The sequence below is a fragment of the Microcebus murinus genome, chromosome 21 (assembly GCF_040939455.1).
Source record: "Microcebus murinus isolate Inina chromosome 21, M.murinus_Inina_mat1.0, whole genome shotgun sequence".
Classification (NCBI taxonomy): domain Eukaryota; kingdom Metazoa; phylum Chordata; class Mammalia; order Primates; family Cheirogaleidae; genus Microcebus; species Microcebus murinus.
The window spans coordinates 8,154,252-8,170,791 of NC_134124.1; the positions used below are offsets into that span (position 1 = coordinate 8,154,252).

Consider the following 16,540-nt stretch of genomic DNA (forward strand, 5'->3'; position numbering starts at 1 on the left):
ACTAGAGATTTGTAAAAGGCTTGAAACACCTTTAAGGCATTTTGTAACTGATTTTATGGGTTAGAATTTTTTTCCTAATGATTTCTACCAGTTAAATGCAAATCATTTTCATTCTTTTTGTCTCTTAGGTGCATTTGGCAGGTCCCTGATGAACCAAGAGAACCCTCCACCGTATCCTGGCCCTGGTCCAACGGCCCCATACCCACCTTATCCACAACCACCAATGGGTCCAGGACCTATGGGGGGGCCCTACCCACCTCCTCAGGGGTACCCCTACCAAGGATACCCACAGTATGGCTGGCAGGGTGGACCTCAGGAGCCGCCTAAAACCACAGGTGTGTGTCTGTGAATATGTGGGTTACATGCATGTGTGCAGTTCTGTGTCACCAAAGGAAATGTTTGCATGTTATTTTTTTGGCAGAGAAGAAACACTGGCCTTTGTGATTTGTGGTTGATGTCTCCAAAGCTTGATGATGACTTAGGGTGGCTTCTTACTCTTGAGAATGACTTCTCAGGAGGCCCAAGTCAGCTCTGCCTGTTTGATTCATGCCTCTTGTTCTCTCTGGGGCTGATGACTTCCTGGCTGACAAGTTTTCTGAGTGCTACCCCATAGAGCACTGGTAGCAGAAAGTACCAACTGGGTTTTGGCTCTGGCAGCCAGTTTTGTTTTTCAGGTTTAGCCTTTAGGGGTTATTTTATCTGTCAGCTTGTTGACCCTCAAGTCATCCTCTTGCCCCTTCTATTGGGGTTGGTTTTCTTTACTAAATATTTTCATAATTCTGTGTAACCTGCTAGTTTTCAGCAGACTTCAGAGTTGTTCTTGTGTGCAAAAACAGTGCTACTCAAAGTTCAGTCTGCAGACAAAATGCCAGTCCGTGAACAGTGAATGGTTATTGGATTATGATGAGATAAATGTAGAAAATGAGAGTAACCATTTAGAAACTTTTAGAGCAATTTGGTACTGCTGTGACATTCAAGCATGTAATCTTGCATCTTACAAAAAGTTCAATTTGTAAAGGATTAAAAATAAAATATATTGAGAAGCACTGTGCTAGATGTTTGGTCACTATTTTATAACGTATTGGTGTGCAGGATAGCTGCTCTGTTATAGCTCTTTCAGCTTTTTAAGATAGCTAATTCTTACTGAGTGCTTATTACATGTGACATGGTCTCCTAAGAGCTTTATATACATTAACATTTAATCCTTGCAACAATCCTATGAGGTTATTCCCATTTTATAGTGAAGTAATTGAGGTACAGAGTAATGACTTACCCAAGGTCACCCAGCTAGAAGTGGCACATTTCAGCTTAGAATCCTGATAGTTTGCCTTAAAAAAAATCTGTACCTGGCCGGGCGCTGTGGCTCACGCCTGTAATCCTAGCTCTTGGGAGGCCGAGGCGGGCGGATTGCTCAAGGTCAGGAGTTCGAAACCAGCCTGAGCAAGAGCGAGACCCCGTCTCTACTATAAATAGAAAGAAATTAATTGGCCAACTGATATATATATAAAAAATTAGCCGGGCATGGTGGCGCATGCCTGTAGTCCCAGCTACCCGGGAGGCTGAGGCAGAAGGATCACTCGAGCCCAGGAGTTTGAGGTTGCTGTGAGCTAGGCTGACGCCACGGCACTCACTCTAGCCTGGGCAACAAAGCGAGACTCTGTCTCAAAAAAAAAAAAAAAAAAAAAAAAAAATCTGTACCTATAATTTATTGCTACACTGTTTGTCACTCTCCTGCATTTTCAAAGCTGATTCACATTCATCTGAATTTAGAGCCTTAGGCTTCCTCTGAGAGGTTTTCCTATAGTTTAACTCTTTACTAATCAAAATTAACAGAATTGATGGTTAATTTTATTCTAGGATATGAGGATTCTTTAGAATAGGTAGGTGCCATAGAAGAAAAATAATATTTAAGAAGAATTTTGTACTCAATATGGGAAAGATTCTACTTTTATAGTGTCACATCTTATACTCTTGTTAAAATGGAAGCATTTGAATAAAGAATTCAGTTTATCTTGAAGGAAAACTTTTACAGTCTGAGATTCTGTTCTGTTGTAACAGTTTTATGATGCATGCTCAAAAGAATGCAGAAAGTATAACCAATGTAATCAGAGTAGTTGGCATTCAAGCTTGTGATGTCACAGGAGGATTTCCTGAAAATCTCAGCGTCTGGGTTTTCTGCTTCAAAATGAAGTAACCCTGTGATGAAAGAAAGAAAGCAGATGGAAAAGACCACATACTATATGATTCTATTTATGTGAAATTCAAAAATAGACAAAAAGAGTATGTGGTGCTGTAGATCAGAATAGTTGCTTCAGACTATGGAGTTGGGCTGGATGGCGAGGGGGTTGGTTATTGATTAGCATGGGCACAAGGGAACCTTCTGGCATATTAGGAATATTCTGTATCTTAATCTAGGTAGAAACATTCTTCAGAATGTGCACTTATGATTTGTGCACTTTGCTATATATTATACATTGATTTTTTAAAAAGTCATCCCAGCATTTGGGTTATCCAGTAGACTCAGCCTAATGCCTATCTGGTTGTTATGTCTTTCACCCATAGCCCTCATGTTTTTTCTGTCCATTTCCAGGCCAGTGTTTATACTGACTCTGTTACTAGTATTTGATGAGCTTAGAACTTTATTGAACTTGTTTAGAATAAATGCTTTCTAGGTTTGATGGACATTTTCCCCTCGTGAGAAAATACTCACAGATTTGGTCCTCTTTCTTACTTGTGGTGTAATTTAAGTATTGATGTTAGCCTTTTGGAAGAAAAATAATTTCTTAATTCTTAGGATTAAAGGCTCGTTGAGTTTAGCCTTTCAATCATGATTGATTTCACAAATGCATTTCAAAACTGTTTGATATCCTTTTCTGTGGAATTTCTTTCTTTTTTCATTGGCATGTGAATTGTTAACTCTCTGGACCCATTCTGTACCCAGACATGGCAGGTGATGCCAGATAGTCAAGTTCTCTCACCTGGGGTCCAGGTTCTGTGAATGGGACCCTTTGGGGGTATAGGCTCATTAAAGGATGAACCCTTTAGGGACCCATTTCATTCCTTGCTCTTGATATTGCCTCTGGGATCCCTAGTCGGAATCATGTGTTCTCATGCTGTGTATCTGAGCTCTGTATGGAAATTTAAGCTTTTTATCTCCAGCTGGATAATTTTATCTACTACTATAGAGCTGCTTGCCACTCAGGTTCAACTGTGTAATCCATTTTGGTAATGGCTACATAGGTGGAAATGGTCTTTTTCAAAGGAAGGGGGATCTCCTTTTTTCTTAGTTTGTGTCTGGTAATTAATTTTAAAGGGCTTTAAAAAAGGTGTGATGAATGGATGGGCAGGTGGGGATAGATGGCTATCTAAGCAGAACCTTCTTTTGTCATCTGTTTGTGATTCAGAGTTCATTTTTCAGAAATTGTGGCCAAAAACCACCTTTTGTTTTTCTTGGGAAACCATTCTTTTGGAAACCATGTGATTGGAAGCAGTAGGTGCTTGTGAGAATGAGGCATCCTAGAGAGCATACGTAGTAGGTTACCTTAAGGATCTCCTGGGTAGTTTTTAATAACTGTAGCAACTAGTATTTCTTGAACACAGTGCTTGGTATTAACCTCATGTAATATTAACAACAACCCTGAAGTATCATTCCCATGTTACAGAGGTGGAATCTGAGGCTCAGGGAGGTTGTGTTTCAGTTATCTATTGTATAAATATCCCAAAACTCAGTGGCTTAAAACAACAATGATTTATTATTATTTCTCATGATTCTCTGCATTGACTGGGAGGTTCCTCTGCTTCATGTGATCTCTCCTGGGGTCACTCATGTGACTGTATTCGGCTGTTAGCCAGACTGTGGGACTAGGATGTCCCAGATGGCCTCACTCACATGACTGAGTTCTTGGTTTGCCTCTCTGAGGCCTCTCTGATCATTGGGAGGTCTAGCCTGAGCTGCTTTACGTAGCAAGTAAGTAGCTTCTGAGAGGGTAAAAGTGGAAGCTGCCAGGCTTTTGATGGCTAGGCCCAGAACTGGCACAGCCATTATTCAAAGCAAGTCACAAGGCTAGCCATGTTCAGTAGGAGGAGCAACAGATACCATCTCCTCCTCCTCCTACTTTTTTTGGTAACAGCTTTATTGAGATATAATTCATACACCATACAATTAACCCATTTAAATTGTACAGTCCAATATTTAGAGTTTTTCAACCATCACCACTATCAAAATTCCAGAACATTTTAAAATTTTATATTTTTGTAGAGAAGAGGTCTTGCTATGCTGCCCACGCTGGTCTTAGACTTCTGGGTTCAAGTAATCCTATCTCCTCGGCCTCCCAGAGTGCTGGGATTATAGATGTGATCTACCATGCCCAGCCTTCCAGAACATTTTTATGCCAAAAAGAAACTCCGTCACTCCCCATTTCCCTTCACCTTCATTAATCTACTTTCTGTCTCTATAGATTTGTCTGTTCTAGACATTTCATATGTCATATAATATTTGGGCTTTTGTGACTGTTTTTTTCACTTAGCTTAATGTTTTCAAGGTTCATCCATGTTGTAGCATGTATCAGTTCTTCATTCCTTTCTATTGCCAAATAATATTCCATTGTATGGATGTACCACATTCATTAGTTGGTGGGCATTTGGGTTGTTTCTACTTTTGGCTATTATAAACATTTGTGTAAAATAGACTCCATCTTGATAAGAGGAATGGCTTGTGAATACAGGGTGAGAGGACTTGTTGGTGACCATGCAGATAACTCACTACATTTTGCCGTTTGCTCTCAGCAATTCACGTCTCTTCTGTGTGCATATATATCTACCACTTTCTAAGACCACCAGATGTTTCATTCAATAATCATATCAGCTTACGATCCAGGATGTATGTAGTCTATATGTAGATAAGGGCTCTAGCCTGCCATGCTAGTCCATATACCTTTGCTCATGCTGCTGTCTTCACTCCCCACCCCTTAATTCCCACTCTGCCCCTAACTTATAGTCCACATCTCTGGAGATCAAAACAAAATATCATTTCCTCCATGAAGTTTTTCCTTCCTTACACCACACTGCCTGTAGATTTTACTACTCCTATTTGCTTCAAATGCACCCTGTACAGACTTCTTTCAAAGTATCTCTTCTATCTCCAAATTCAATTAGTTTCCACTTTATGTCCAGTTTACCATTTTTTTTTTTTTTTTTTTTTTTGAGACAGAGTCTTTGTTGCCTGGGCTAGAGTGAGTGCCCTGGCATCAGCCTAGTTCACAGCAATCTCAAACTCCTGGGCTCAAGCAACTTTGTTTTTTTTTTAAGAGACAGGGTCTTGCTCTCTTTTGCCCAGGCTGGATTGTAGTGATGTCATCCATAGCTCACAGCAACCTCAAATTCCTGGGCTCAAGCGATCCTCCTGCCTCACCCACCTGAGTAGCTGGGACTCCAGGCCTGTGCCACCACTCCTGGCTAATTAAAAATAATTTTTTTTTGGTAGAGATAGGATCTCACTGTGTTGCCCAGACTGATCTCAAACTCCTGGCCTATAGCGATCCTCACACCTCAGCCTCCCAAAGTGCTGGGATTATAGGCAATGAACCACTGCATCCAGCCCAGTTTAGCATCCTAATGTCTGAATTCTATTAAACTGTTCTTACTGTTGTAGTTTGGGCTTTCACCATTTATTTTAGTCAAGGCTCTGAAGGCTGCAAGTGACAGAACCTCACCCTTAAATATTAACAAGCAACAGAAGTTCTCCAGACACCTGAATAAAGAAGGCCTCCAAAATGAAAGATGGTAATCCAAACAGACAGAAAGGATTCTGAGGGAACAAACTATGCAGGGAAAAAAAAAACCTTCATACAAAAACAGGGGAAACGCTCTAATATTCTTAAGATATACAGGAAGTTAAATCTTAATGATATAATAGGAGGGGTGCTGTGTAAAAGGAACTCAGGAAACAAAAACATTTAGCCAAGAAGACTGTGAAACTGACCTCAGCCTAAGGATTAGATCCAAAAGACCCATTTGGTAGGCAGATCTTGCCAGACTATAATTTAAGGCTTTTTGCCACAGGCGGAAGTTTAATGTAGGTTTTGGTTATCTATTATTATGTCACAAACTACCCCAAATCTTAGAGGTTAGAGGTTCTATAATTTGGATAGGGCATGGCAGGAAAAATTGATTCATCTCTGTTCCACATGGCATCTACTGGAGCTGGGACGTAGATGACAATAACCAGTGTGCTGGGTTGGGTATGTAGACCTTCTACCCTCCAAATGAGATTCATAAACTTTCCTCTTGGGTTTGTATACTGTCCACAGGGGTCCTGTTGGGTTGACTTACACCTGCAATACAGAGAAAGAAGCCATTTGGTTTGGCAGCTGCTTCAGAAAGGAGAAAGGAATGGAAGCCTGATGCAGACTGACCGGGAGGGTTCAGAACATACTCATGCTGAAATGCTAGTATTCCTGTGTGTGTTCCAAACCAGTCTCGATCTTCTCCACTCTTATTGGCTTTGTTTGATCCTGTTATTTCGCTTGAAGGTTTAATCAAGTCCAACCAAATTCTGTTAACTATTCCAGTTCCAGTGGGATCTTGTACTTCTGGATCATTATAACAGGAAATTGTTCTCTCAAATTCAAAAAGAAAAAAAAATGACGTCTGGCATCTCGGCTAAGATGGTTGAAACAGCTGGGGTGGGATTTCTCTCCCTCCCCTCTTTCTTCATCCTTCTGCGTGACCTTTCAGTGCTGCTATCACAGCATGGCAGTCATAGCATAGTTAGGCTCTTTCCACATTGGAATGCAAGAGTGGAAGCTGCCAGGTTTTCCTTAAAAAAAGAAAAGAGAAAAGAGAAGAAATTAAGCAAACTTTTTATTTAACTATTAATTTTGAAACAAGTTCAGACATACAAAAAACATTGCAGAAATAGCAAAAATGATTCTGTCTACCTTTCACCCATATTTCCCCAGATCTAAATAACCACAATACAATGATCGTCAGGTGTTTTACCCCCTGGGCTCAGCGGTTTCACAGGGTCACCTCCATCACATTCTTGGTCAAAGCCACTACAGGTCTGGCTAGCCTATATTCAAGGCGAGAGGAAATACACTTCATTCCTTGATTGAGGAGTGGTAAGGTCACATTGCAAAATGGCCTATGGAATGGGAGATCTTTGGAAACATTACGGTAAGTTCCAATGGCAACATGTGAATTCCTGTTCACTGAAGCATTCTAAATAACAGAACTGTTTCTAGGCCGGGCGCAGTGGCTCACGCCTGTAATCCTAGCTCTCTGCGAAGCTGAGGCGGGAGGATCATTCAAGATTAGGAGTTCGAAACCAGCCTGAGCAAGAGCGAGACCCCGTCTCTACTATAAATAGAAAGAAATTAATTGACCAACTAAAAATATATAGAAAAAATTAGGGTGTGGTGGCACATGCCTATAGTCCCAGCTACTCGGGAGGCTGAGGCAGAAGGATTGCTTGAGCCCAGGAGTTTGAGGTTGCTGTGAGCTAGGCTGATGCCACGACACTCTAGCCAGGGCAAGAGTGAGATTCTGTTTCAAAAAAAAAACCTGTTTCTAGATTCTTACAAATATGACGTAGTAACAGGACTGTTTAAAGTGAAGAATTAAACACAATAATATCTTTAGGTTTATATGAGAAAATAGGCAATTTGTCTGTTTAAGGAAAGTTCTATGAATTGGTTAGAAGGTCATGAAAAAAGAGGGTTTTTAATTCTATCATCAAATGAAAAAGACTCCCACTCAGATACCTCAAATCAGAAGTGGAAGAGTCCTCAGATGATCGAACCAGGTTAATCACCCTTCTGACCTCATGGCAGATATCACTAGTGAGTTATGGCTTTTTCTGCTACTTATGAATGTGGCTCAGAATCTTTCTTACGAATAAGCATTTTAGGCAGCCACTATGATTAGGTTTGAATTGTTAGGCAGGATGAGCCTATTTACCATTCCTTGCTTGGCTAACCCCCCCCCCCTTTTTTTTTTTTTTAAGAGATATTTAAGCTATGAAGCCCAGAGAGGTTTAGTGATTTGCCAGGGTCGGTGAGTGGTTACAAGCTAAGTGCATTTTCTTATTATGCCCTGCTGCTGTGATCCAGCGCAGATTCCACAGAAATTCTCACTCACTCACTAGAAAAACGACTTTATTTTCAGCCTTTTCCCTCCCTTATTTGTACCCTCACATAAAACACAAAACAAAACAAAAAACCACCCAGTAGTTATAGCAAGACAGTTTCCTGGTAGACACAGGTAAAGTGGAATGTGAGAGAGCTGGGTTCTATTAGCACTAGGGTCTGGGCAAATTACTTAACTAACCTATTTCATCTTTCGTTGCATGTGCCTGGTCTTCCCCTTGTAGCTTCCCAAAGGTAGAGCTTTTTCCTGTTCTTCATCTCCGCTTCCATAGTACTTAGAACAGTGCTGAGCACATGGTATATGTAAATATACCAGTAAATATGTATTACATGCATAGAAATAGTAGCATTTCAGAAGGTAGCTATGAATTCATATTAGGTGTCTGGTCCCCTCACCACTTTCCCTTTGAGATCCCTCCCTTGCCATTTAATGTTTGTTGAGTCCAGATATTGGGGTTTTGTCTGGGTTAGGACTGTGATATCTGGCAATGTATTGATTTAGAATGAAGTAAGTTCTACATCAGCACAGCCCTTTGGGATGCCCCTCTGGATCTCAAAAGCCCAATTGGCCTTTGAACCAGGTTACTAAGCCTGTAAATGGGAACTACCCAGTGACCCTGATCTTTGTAATTTGAAGAAATGAAAGGGGATGTGCATCTTCAGGGATACCCTTCTGGACCCATCAGGCCATTGGCCAATTGGCAAATGTTATGAGAGGCCTTTTTTATTCCACAGTCAGAGATGGTCAGGGAGGGGCTAGAATAGCATATTTCTTCTGCACACTGTTCTTGGTGTTTCTTTCAGCTTTTATCAGTGTGAGGACAGAAGAGGAAGGAGATTTAACAGTGTGGCATGTCTGGCTACTTGGCTTGAGGTATGGAGTTACTGCCTGGCTTGTTTGAGCCTTTTATGCTTTCTTTCATCAGAAACTCCAATCAGGCATTTTCATTGCCCTGGGAAGTCTTTCCAGCATACACAAGTCCAGTGCCTTCTTTCTTTGCCAGGTATCAGATGACAAAATGTCCCAGCAAGGACACTGCATAGTGCCACCAAAAGCCACATTGGTTTACAAATCTGGGTAGTGTCTCCAGTTCCCTGGGCTTCTGTTTCTTATCGGTAACGTTGGGATTAGAGGACCATGGTAAAGAATAAATAAAGTAATACACCTTATACAGTTTATGGCACCTTATACAGTCCTCAGCACCAGGCCTGACACATGGCAGTAGCTCAGGAAGCAGCAGTTCAGTAGGGCCACTTCCAGGATTTTGTACCGATGAGAAGAAAATGGAACTTAAGGCAAGGCTTAAAGAGAAATGCCTCACAAGATACCCTGTAAAGCCAGAGGATACTGGGAAAGGGGGATACTCAACAATTTGATAAATATTTGGAATTAAATAGTGAACAAAACATGCAAAAGTCCCTGCCTTCAAGGAGCCTCATGGGCAGTGAGGAAAAGTTAGTACCCTCCCTTAAACCACACAAATTTGCCGAATTTTTGCTTATGAATGGATAGAGGTGGGGAAGACAGGAAGCTCTCAGGGAAAGGAGGGGAAACCAGTTGCTGAGGGTCACTCCTGATCTACTAAAAATCCCTGTAGCCTGAGGCAACTGGGACAGCTCCAAATTCTTCAGTCATCAGTCATAGCCATGTGACTGGTCTCCCTCCTCCTGCTCATTCTCCCTGCTGTTTTCTACCCAGACCCCCTAGTAGCTTCCTATTTTATTTTAGTAAAATTCAGAGTCTTTGCAGTGAGGCAAGGCCCTTTGTGAGTGGGCTGCTGGTGCCTCACTGACTCCTGCTGCTCCACCACCTGTGCACCCTGCTTTACCTTCCCTGGTGTCCTGGGCACTCACCAGGCACACCAACTCCAGGACCTTTATACCTGCCATTCCCTTCCCCAGACATCCACAGTTCTTTTGGTTCTTGTTGAGCTGTCACCTAATCAGAGAGGCTTTCCAACTATCTCCTCCTCCCCTGCCCCATTTAATATAGCACCCCAGCTGGCACACTTTGTCCCTGCTCCTCCACCTCTTTTTCCTACCTAACATACTACACTTACTTGTTCTTTGGCTGCCTTTCTCTTCCCGCTGGAATGCAAGCTCCTTGAAGTGTTTTTTGCCTCCATTTAGTTTGGAGGATTTGCCACTGTACTGGGCTTACTTGTGATAGGCCAGAGGTTTCACTTTACCTGAGAGCAAAGAGGTTCTGGTGGGAGCAGCTGCCTCACCTGATCCTTGGACATGTCAGAGTAGGAACTATATAATTTAAGGGTTTGAATATTTTTTCTGTCCTCCTTAATGGTTTTCTATTATTCTTAGAATAAAGACTAGCATTCCAAAAGGCACCCTGGGGCCCTTCATGGTCTGACCCTGCTGCCAGGTTCAGTTTCAGTTCCTCAGCCTCACCAGGCTCCCTCCTCCCACGTGGCTTTTGTAAATTCCATTTCCTCTACGTGGCTTGGGAAATTCTTCACTCTTCACTTGTAATCTCCTCGGTACAGGTTACCCCTATCAATCCTTCATATCTCACCATGTGTCATGACACTGAATTGTAACCTCTACCTCCCAGTCTGGGTCAGATTTCAGTCTTTCATAATACTAGCTTAATTTGTAATTTTAAAGTCTTGACACTAGTTATAGAATTAAGGTTTTCTCTACTATGTGAAAGCACCGTGATACGAGAGCTTGTCTCATTTGACCAGTAGATCCCCCTGTAACTACTTGTTGAGTGATTAAAGATGAAGAGCAAGAGAGAGGACAGGGTGATACTGGAATAAGCTTTTTAAAGCCGTTAAACTCTGGGTTTGATTTTGCAGAAAAGACTGTTTGCACTGCTTTTCGCTCTCCTTACTTTTTGGTCTGGGATCTGAGCAGCATATCCATTGTGTAACAGAGGCTTGGGGCATTGGCAGTCACAGATGTCTGAATAATCAGAACTGAGAGTTGTAGTTTGGGGACATTCTTGGCGTCCACTGAGTTCTCTCCTTCACTCTTTCTCTGGTCCTTAAAGATAGTAATAATGCTCATAGAAACTTTTAAAAAAATTCTCATAATTCAGATACCCCACCAATTCAAATCATTTTCATGTTCTTATTTCCTAAGCAGTTCTTGCTTGCATGCACGTGCCATTTATACCTGGCTACCACTGTAGCGTAGATACCATCGTGTATCTACCATCGTAGATACCATCGTGGCCCTACTGAACTGCTGCTTCCTGAGCTACTGCCATGTGTCAGGCCTGGTGCTGAGGACTGTATAAGGTGCCATAAACTGTATAAGGTGTATTACTTTATTTATTCTTTACCATGGTCCTCTAATCCCAACACGTGTAATCTTGTTTTTTCCACTATGTACTTGTTATAAGCAAATTTCCTGTAGTGCGGGGTTTCTCAATCTCAGCACTAATGACACTTTGGCCAGATAATTGTTTGTTGTTGGGGGATGACATGTATATTGTCAGAATGTTTAGCAGCATCCCTAGCCTCTACCCACTAAATACCAGTAGTATCTCTTCATTTATGACAACTGAAAATGTCTCTAGACATTACCAAATGTCCCTTAGGGGCCAACATCACCCTCACTTGAGAACCACTGCTGCAGAGTCTTAGTAATTAAAATTTTTAAGTGGGCCATTGCTTTTGAGCCCAGTGAAGGAAAAGACCTTCCTAGTCAGTTTCATCAGCAGCTTATAAATACATGACTTTTTCTGGTGGCCTGCCGAGGGAGATGGTTTCAGGAATTTGGAGCTATACAGAACTCCCTCCTGACTGGACAGGCTTTGTTTCTGAGTCTCCTTGCCGTCTGAGGCTAGAGAATCTGGATGTTTCATAACAATTCCTAGATTAAAACCATCAGGACAAAAAGAGTTTAAGGCTAATAGTTTAAGTCTTTTAATATTAGATATTATCAAATAATAAGTATTAATTAATGTTAGCTAAATAATAGAGCTAGTGTTTATCTAGTAATTGTGTGCTAGGCACTTTATATATTCATTTAGTCCTAATAACAACCGTCTGAGGTAGGTCTTTATTATATCTCCATCATATAGATGAAGAAATTGAAGCTTAGAAAGGCGGAGTTGTTCATAGTCACACAGCTGGGAAGTGGTGGAGCTGAGGTTCAAACACAGCCATCTGACTCCAGAGCCTGTGCTCCTCAGTAACTGCCATTTACTGAGCACCTGCTGAGGTCCCTGATGCTAGGCTGAGAGCTTTATAGACATGGCTTCCAATTTTTATAGTAGCCCTTCAGAGTAAATGATATCATCCCAGATTTTACAGATATGGAACCAATGTCTTAGAGAAGCTATAATGTCTCGCCCATGGTCCCCCAGATCTCTGACCTAGAGCCTGAAATACTTCTATGCATAATGTGGCCTCCCAAGTATGAATAAAAAATTTTTATAACCTTGTCCTTTTTCCCTTGGATCCACCACTCACTAGTTCAATAAATATCAATTAAATGCCTTTTGTAATTTAGTGCCAGTCACTAAATAAATGTTACCATTTCTAATTAGCTCTTATTCAGGTGCTTTGTGTACATTATCTTATAATCCATATAGGAGTCTTGGTGGTATCCCATTTTAGAGCTTGAGGAGTCTGAGATCCAGAGAAATGAAAGAACTTTCCTAAGGTCTATTTACTTTTCTATTTTATATATATATATATTTTTTTTTTCGTTGTCCAGCTAATTTTTTTCTCCTTTTTTTTTAGTAGAGATGGGGTCTCGCTCCTGAGGTCTATTTAAATAGTAATTAGCTGAGCCACGAATTGACCCCAGGTCTCTCTAGTTTCAAATTGTATTCTTAACTACAGTCATGTGCTGCACAAGGACTTCTCTGTCAACAATGGACCATATATACAATGGTGGTCCCATAAGATTATAATGGAGCTGAAAAATTCTTATCACCTAATGACATCATAGCCATCATAATGTCACATTATGTGTTTGTGGCAATGCTGGTGTAAACAAACCTGTGCTGCCAGTCATATTAAGTGTAGCACATACAATTATGTACAGTACATAATACTTGATAATGATAATAAACAACTATGTTACTGGTTTATGTATTTACTATACTTTTTATTATTTTGAAGTGTTCTCCTACTTATAAAAAAAGTTAACTATAAAACAGCCTCAGACACAGCCTTCAGGAGATATTCCAGAAGAAAGGCATTGTTTTAGGAGATAACAGCTCTGTGTTACTGTCCCTGAAGACCCTCCAGTGGGAGAAGATCTGGAGGTGGGAGACAGTGATATTGATGATCCTGACCCTGTGCTGACCTAGGCTAATGTGTGTGTTTGTGTCTTAGCTTTTAACAAAAAAGTGTAAAAAGTGAAAAATAAATTTTTAAATAGAAAAAGCTTATAAAACAAGGATATAAAGGAAAAATATTTTATACAGCTCTACAGTGTGTTTGTGTTTTAAGTTAAGTGTAATAAGAGTCAAAAAGTTTTAAACATTTTTAAAAGGTTACATGGAGTGAGTTATGGTTAAATTATTAAAGAAAAAAATTTTTTAAATAAATTTAGGGTGACTTAAGTGTACAGTGTATATAAAGTCTACAGTAGTGTACAGTAGTGTCCTAGGCCTTCACATTCACTTACTACTCACTGACTCACCCAGAGGAACTTCCAGTCCTCCAAGCTCCATTCATGGTAAGTGCCCTATACAGGTGTACCATTTTTTATCTTTTATACTGCACTTTTACTATACTTTTTCTATGTTTGAATATGTTTAGATACATAAAAGCTTATCATGGTGTTACAGTTGCCTACAGTATTCAGTACAGTAACATACTGTATAGGTTTGTAGCCTAGGACCAACAAGCTATACCATATAGCCTAGGTGTGTGGTAGGCTATACCATCTAGGTTTGTGTAAATACACTCTAATGTTGCTACAATGATGAAATCGCTGAACTACAAATTTCTCAGAACATATCCCCATCATTAAGCGTCATATGACTGTATTGTAGTCTTTTGTGTTCTGTTAGGGAATATCCTTAAAATACTCAAAAATGAGCTATAATATACATTGTTAGCAATGGTAAAGAAAGAGGACTCTATGGGTAAGACATGTTCTCTCTGGTGGCCCTCAATTGCAACTCTCTTCACAAAAGCAGATGAGAATGGCCTTTAGTGAGTGCACTGGTGACTTAGCACCAATTTTGGCTCTCATTCCACATGCTTGTGACTTCAGGCCTTGACAGATCTACTCAGCTAAGCGCAGCACTTCAATGATGGTCTCTCTAACGACTGCACCAACCCGAGGTCTCATAGACCTGTGTGTCTTGGGATAATAATATGGTCTACTTGGAGACTATAGACTCCTAAAGATGCCCTTAGGCTTTTACATTTTCTTGGGGATAGAGACACAATCTTTTTTGGTCAAGTACTTTATGCAAAACACTCTCTTGCCTTTTGAAAAGCCTTCGCTTGCCTAGCAATCAGAGGTAATGAAGTATGAAAAGACGTACTGCTCTTTGCAGATCCAATTTACTCAGCTGGCTGGTGGGATGTGCCCAGTGACTGCTGGCTGGGAAAAGGCTGGGTTCGCCAGATCAGGCTAGCCTGGGGGAAACAGAAGGTGTTTTAAAGTCTTGCGCTGCTCCCACACCCGTTGGCTTCATTGTTCTTAGCCCCCTTTCATCCAGGAGCAGCCTGGGTTTTCTGCTCTAATACAGCTTTTTACCAAGTCTTGAAAACATAGCACACAGTTCCTGTTATCTCTTGCATGCTTTGTTAAGTTGCTATAAACAATGAGGACATTGGTTTGGTGGGAAGAAAAAGACTACCTTGGGTAAAAGGCAGCTTAGGGAAATTGGAAGGTATGGGTGGGATAGAGTCAGTCAGTCTTAGGAGGATTGGAGCCAAGCAGGCAGTGTTAGGACCTCCCTGTGCCAGCTCCATTTTGTAGAGAAAGTCCAGTGCTGCAGGTCGTAAGTGTGGGGGATACTCAGGGTGATAGGGGTCTTCCCTATGATATACTCCTGTACGTACAGGACTAGGCTCCTGCACCTGTGCACAGGGTCGTGTGTCTCTCACTGCACAAGCTGCCTGTGTGGCATGGTGTCCACAGGCACCTGGTGCCATCTTCCCAGTGGTTGTTGTGGTTAGCCACAGGGGAAACTTGAGGAGGAACCTCTTGGAAACGGACAGCTTTTTCATTCTCTGAAGCTTCCCTTAGGTTTCCATGAGAGTCATTCTCAGGAGAACTGCCTACACTAGTAGAATTTGGTGCCTTTTAAAAAATGTATGTTATATTGTGGCTCCTCAGAGTTGAGACGCTCTAAAAATCAGGACATGACATAGGATGATTGTAATTAAAATATTGAAAATGAAGATAGCAGGGACTGGTGTTTGTCTGCTGGGCTAAGTCCTCATCCAGTGATACAATAAGATGAATGTGAGGACCAAATCCAGAATGATCAGTGAGCCAGAGGAGCTGGTTTCTTCCAAATGTCTACTTAGTTCAACTCTGCTAATCCCCCAGAGATTCTGCTCCTGGGTTATATATACCTGGGCTCTCAAAAAGAGAAACCTAGCCACTTTTTTAAAAAATAACTTTTTAAATTATAGAAATATTTCTTCCCTTTAGAAAGTAAATACTAGGCAAAATTTTTCTACCTAGAGATAGCAGCTAATATTTTGGTATAAATGTTTTTATGATGAATCCTTTTTGAAATTCAGCTAGTACATTAGTCTAGGGTGTATATTTGCAGCTATTATGCTACATAAAAGTACTGTTGAGTGTTTTTTATTTGTTTGTTTAAATTTGTCAAGTCTGTATATCCTCAGCTGGATCTTGGCCTCTTAGAATACGCAAATCTTTTTTTTTTTTTGAGACTCTCACTTTGTTGCCCAGGCTAGAGTGAGTGCCATGGCGTCAGCCTAGCTCACAGCAACCTCAAACTCCTGGGCTCAAGCAATCCTACTGCCTCAGCCTCCCGAGTGGCTGGGACTACAGGCATGTGCCACCATGCCCGGCTAATTTTTTCGATATATATTAGTTGGCCAATTAATTTCTTTCTATTTATAGTAGAGACGGCGTCTCGCTCTTTCTTGCTCAGGCTGGTTTCAAACTCTTGACCTCGAGCAATCCACCTGCCTCGGCCTCCCAGAATGCTAGGATTACAGGCGTGAGCCCCAGAATACGCAAGTTTTAAGGAGTGGTTATCAGTTTTCACCAAGGTCTCTATTTCAGATTAGTTTTACACTGTTGTTGTTTTTTTCTTTCTTTCTTGTTTTTAAGGTGTGCGCTTTTATTGAACTGGTCTCAAGTCAGTGTACAGGTAAGCCCTGGCTGCCTCTACACTAGTTTTATACTGTTGACTTCATACTGTTTTTTTCCCCAGTCTAAATTATTCTTGTTTTTAAAAATCACAGTATACT

At 41.0% G+C, this 16,540-nt stretch overlaps 1 protein-coding gene across 1 annotated transcript in view; it reads left to right on the forward strand.

Annotated features, from left to right (window-relative positions):
• Nucleotides 1–16,540, forward strand: part of CYSTM1 (cysteine rich transmembrane module containing 1) — a 65,403-nt gene that overhangs the window by 17,782 nt on the left and 31,081 nt on the right. The window contains exon 2 of the mRNA XM_012749016.3: nucleotides 129–335. Coding sequence (XP_012604470.1) covers nucleotides 149–335 — 187 coding nt within the window. The 5' untranslated portion in view covers nucleotides 129–148. The remainder of the gene's footprint in view (nucleotides 1–128; nucleotides 336–16,540) is intronic.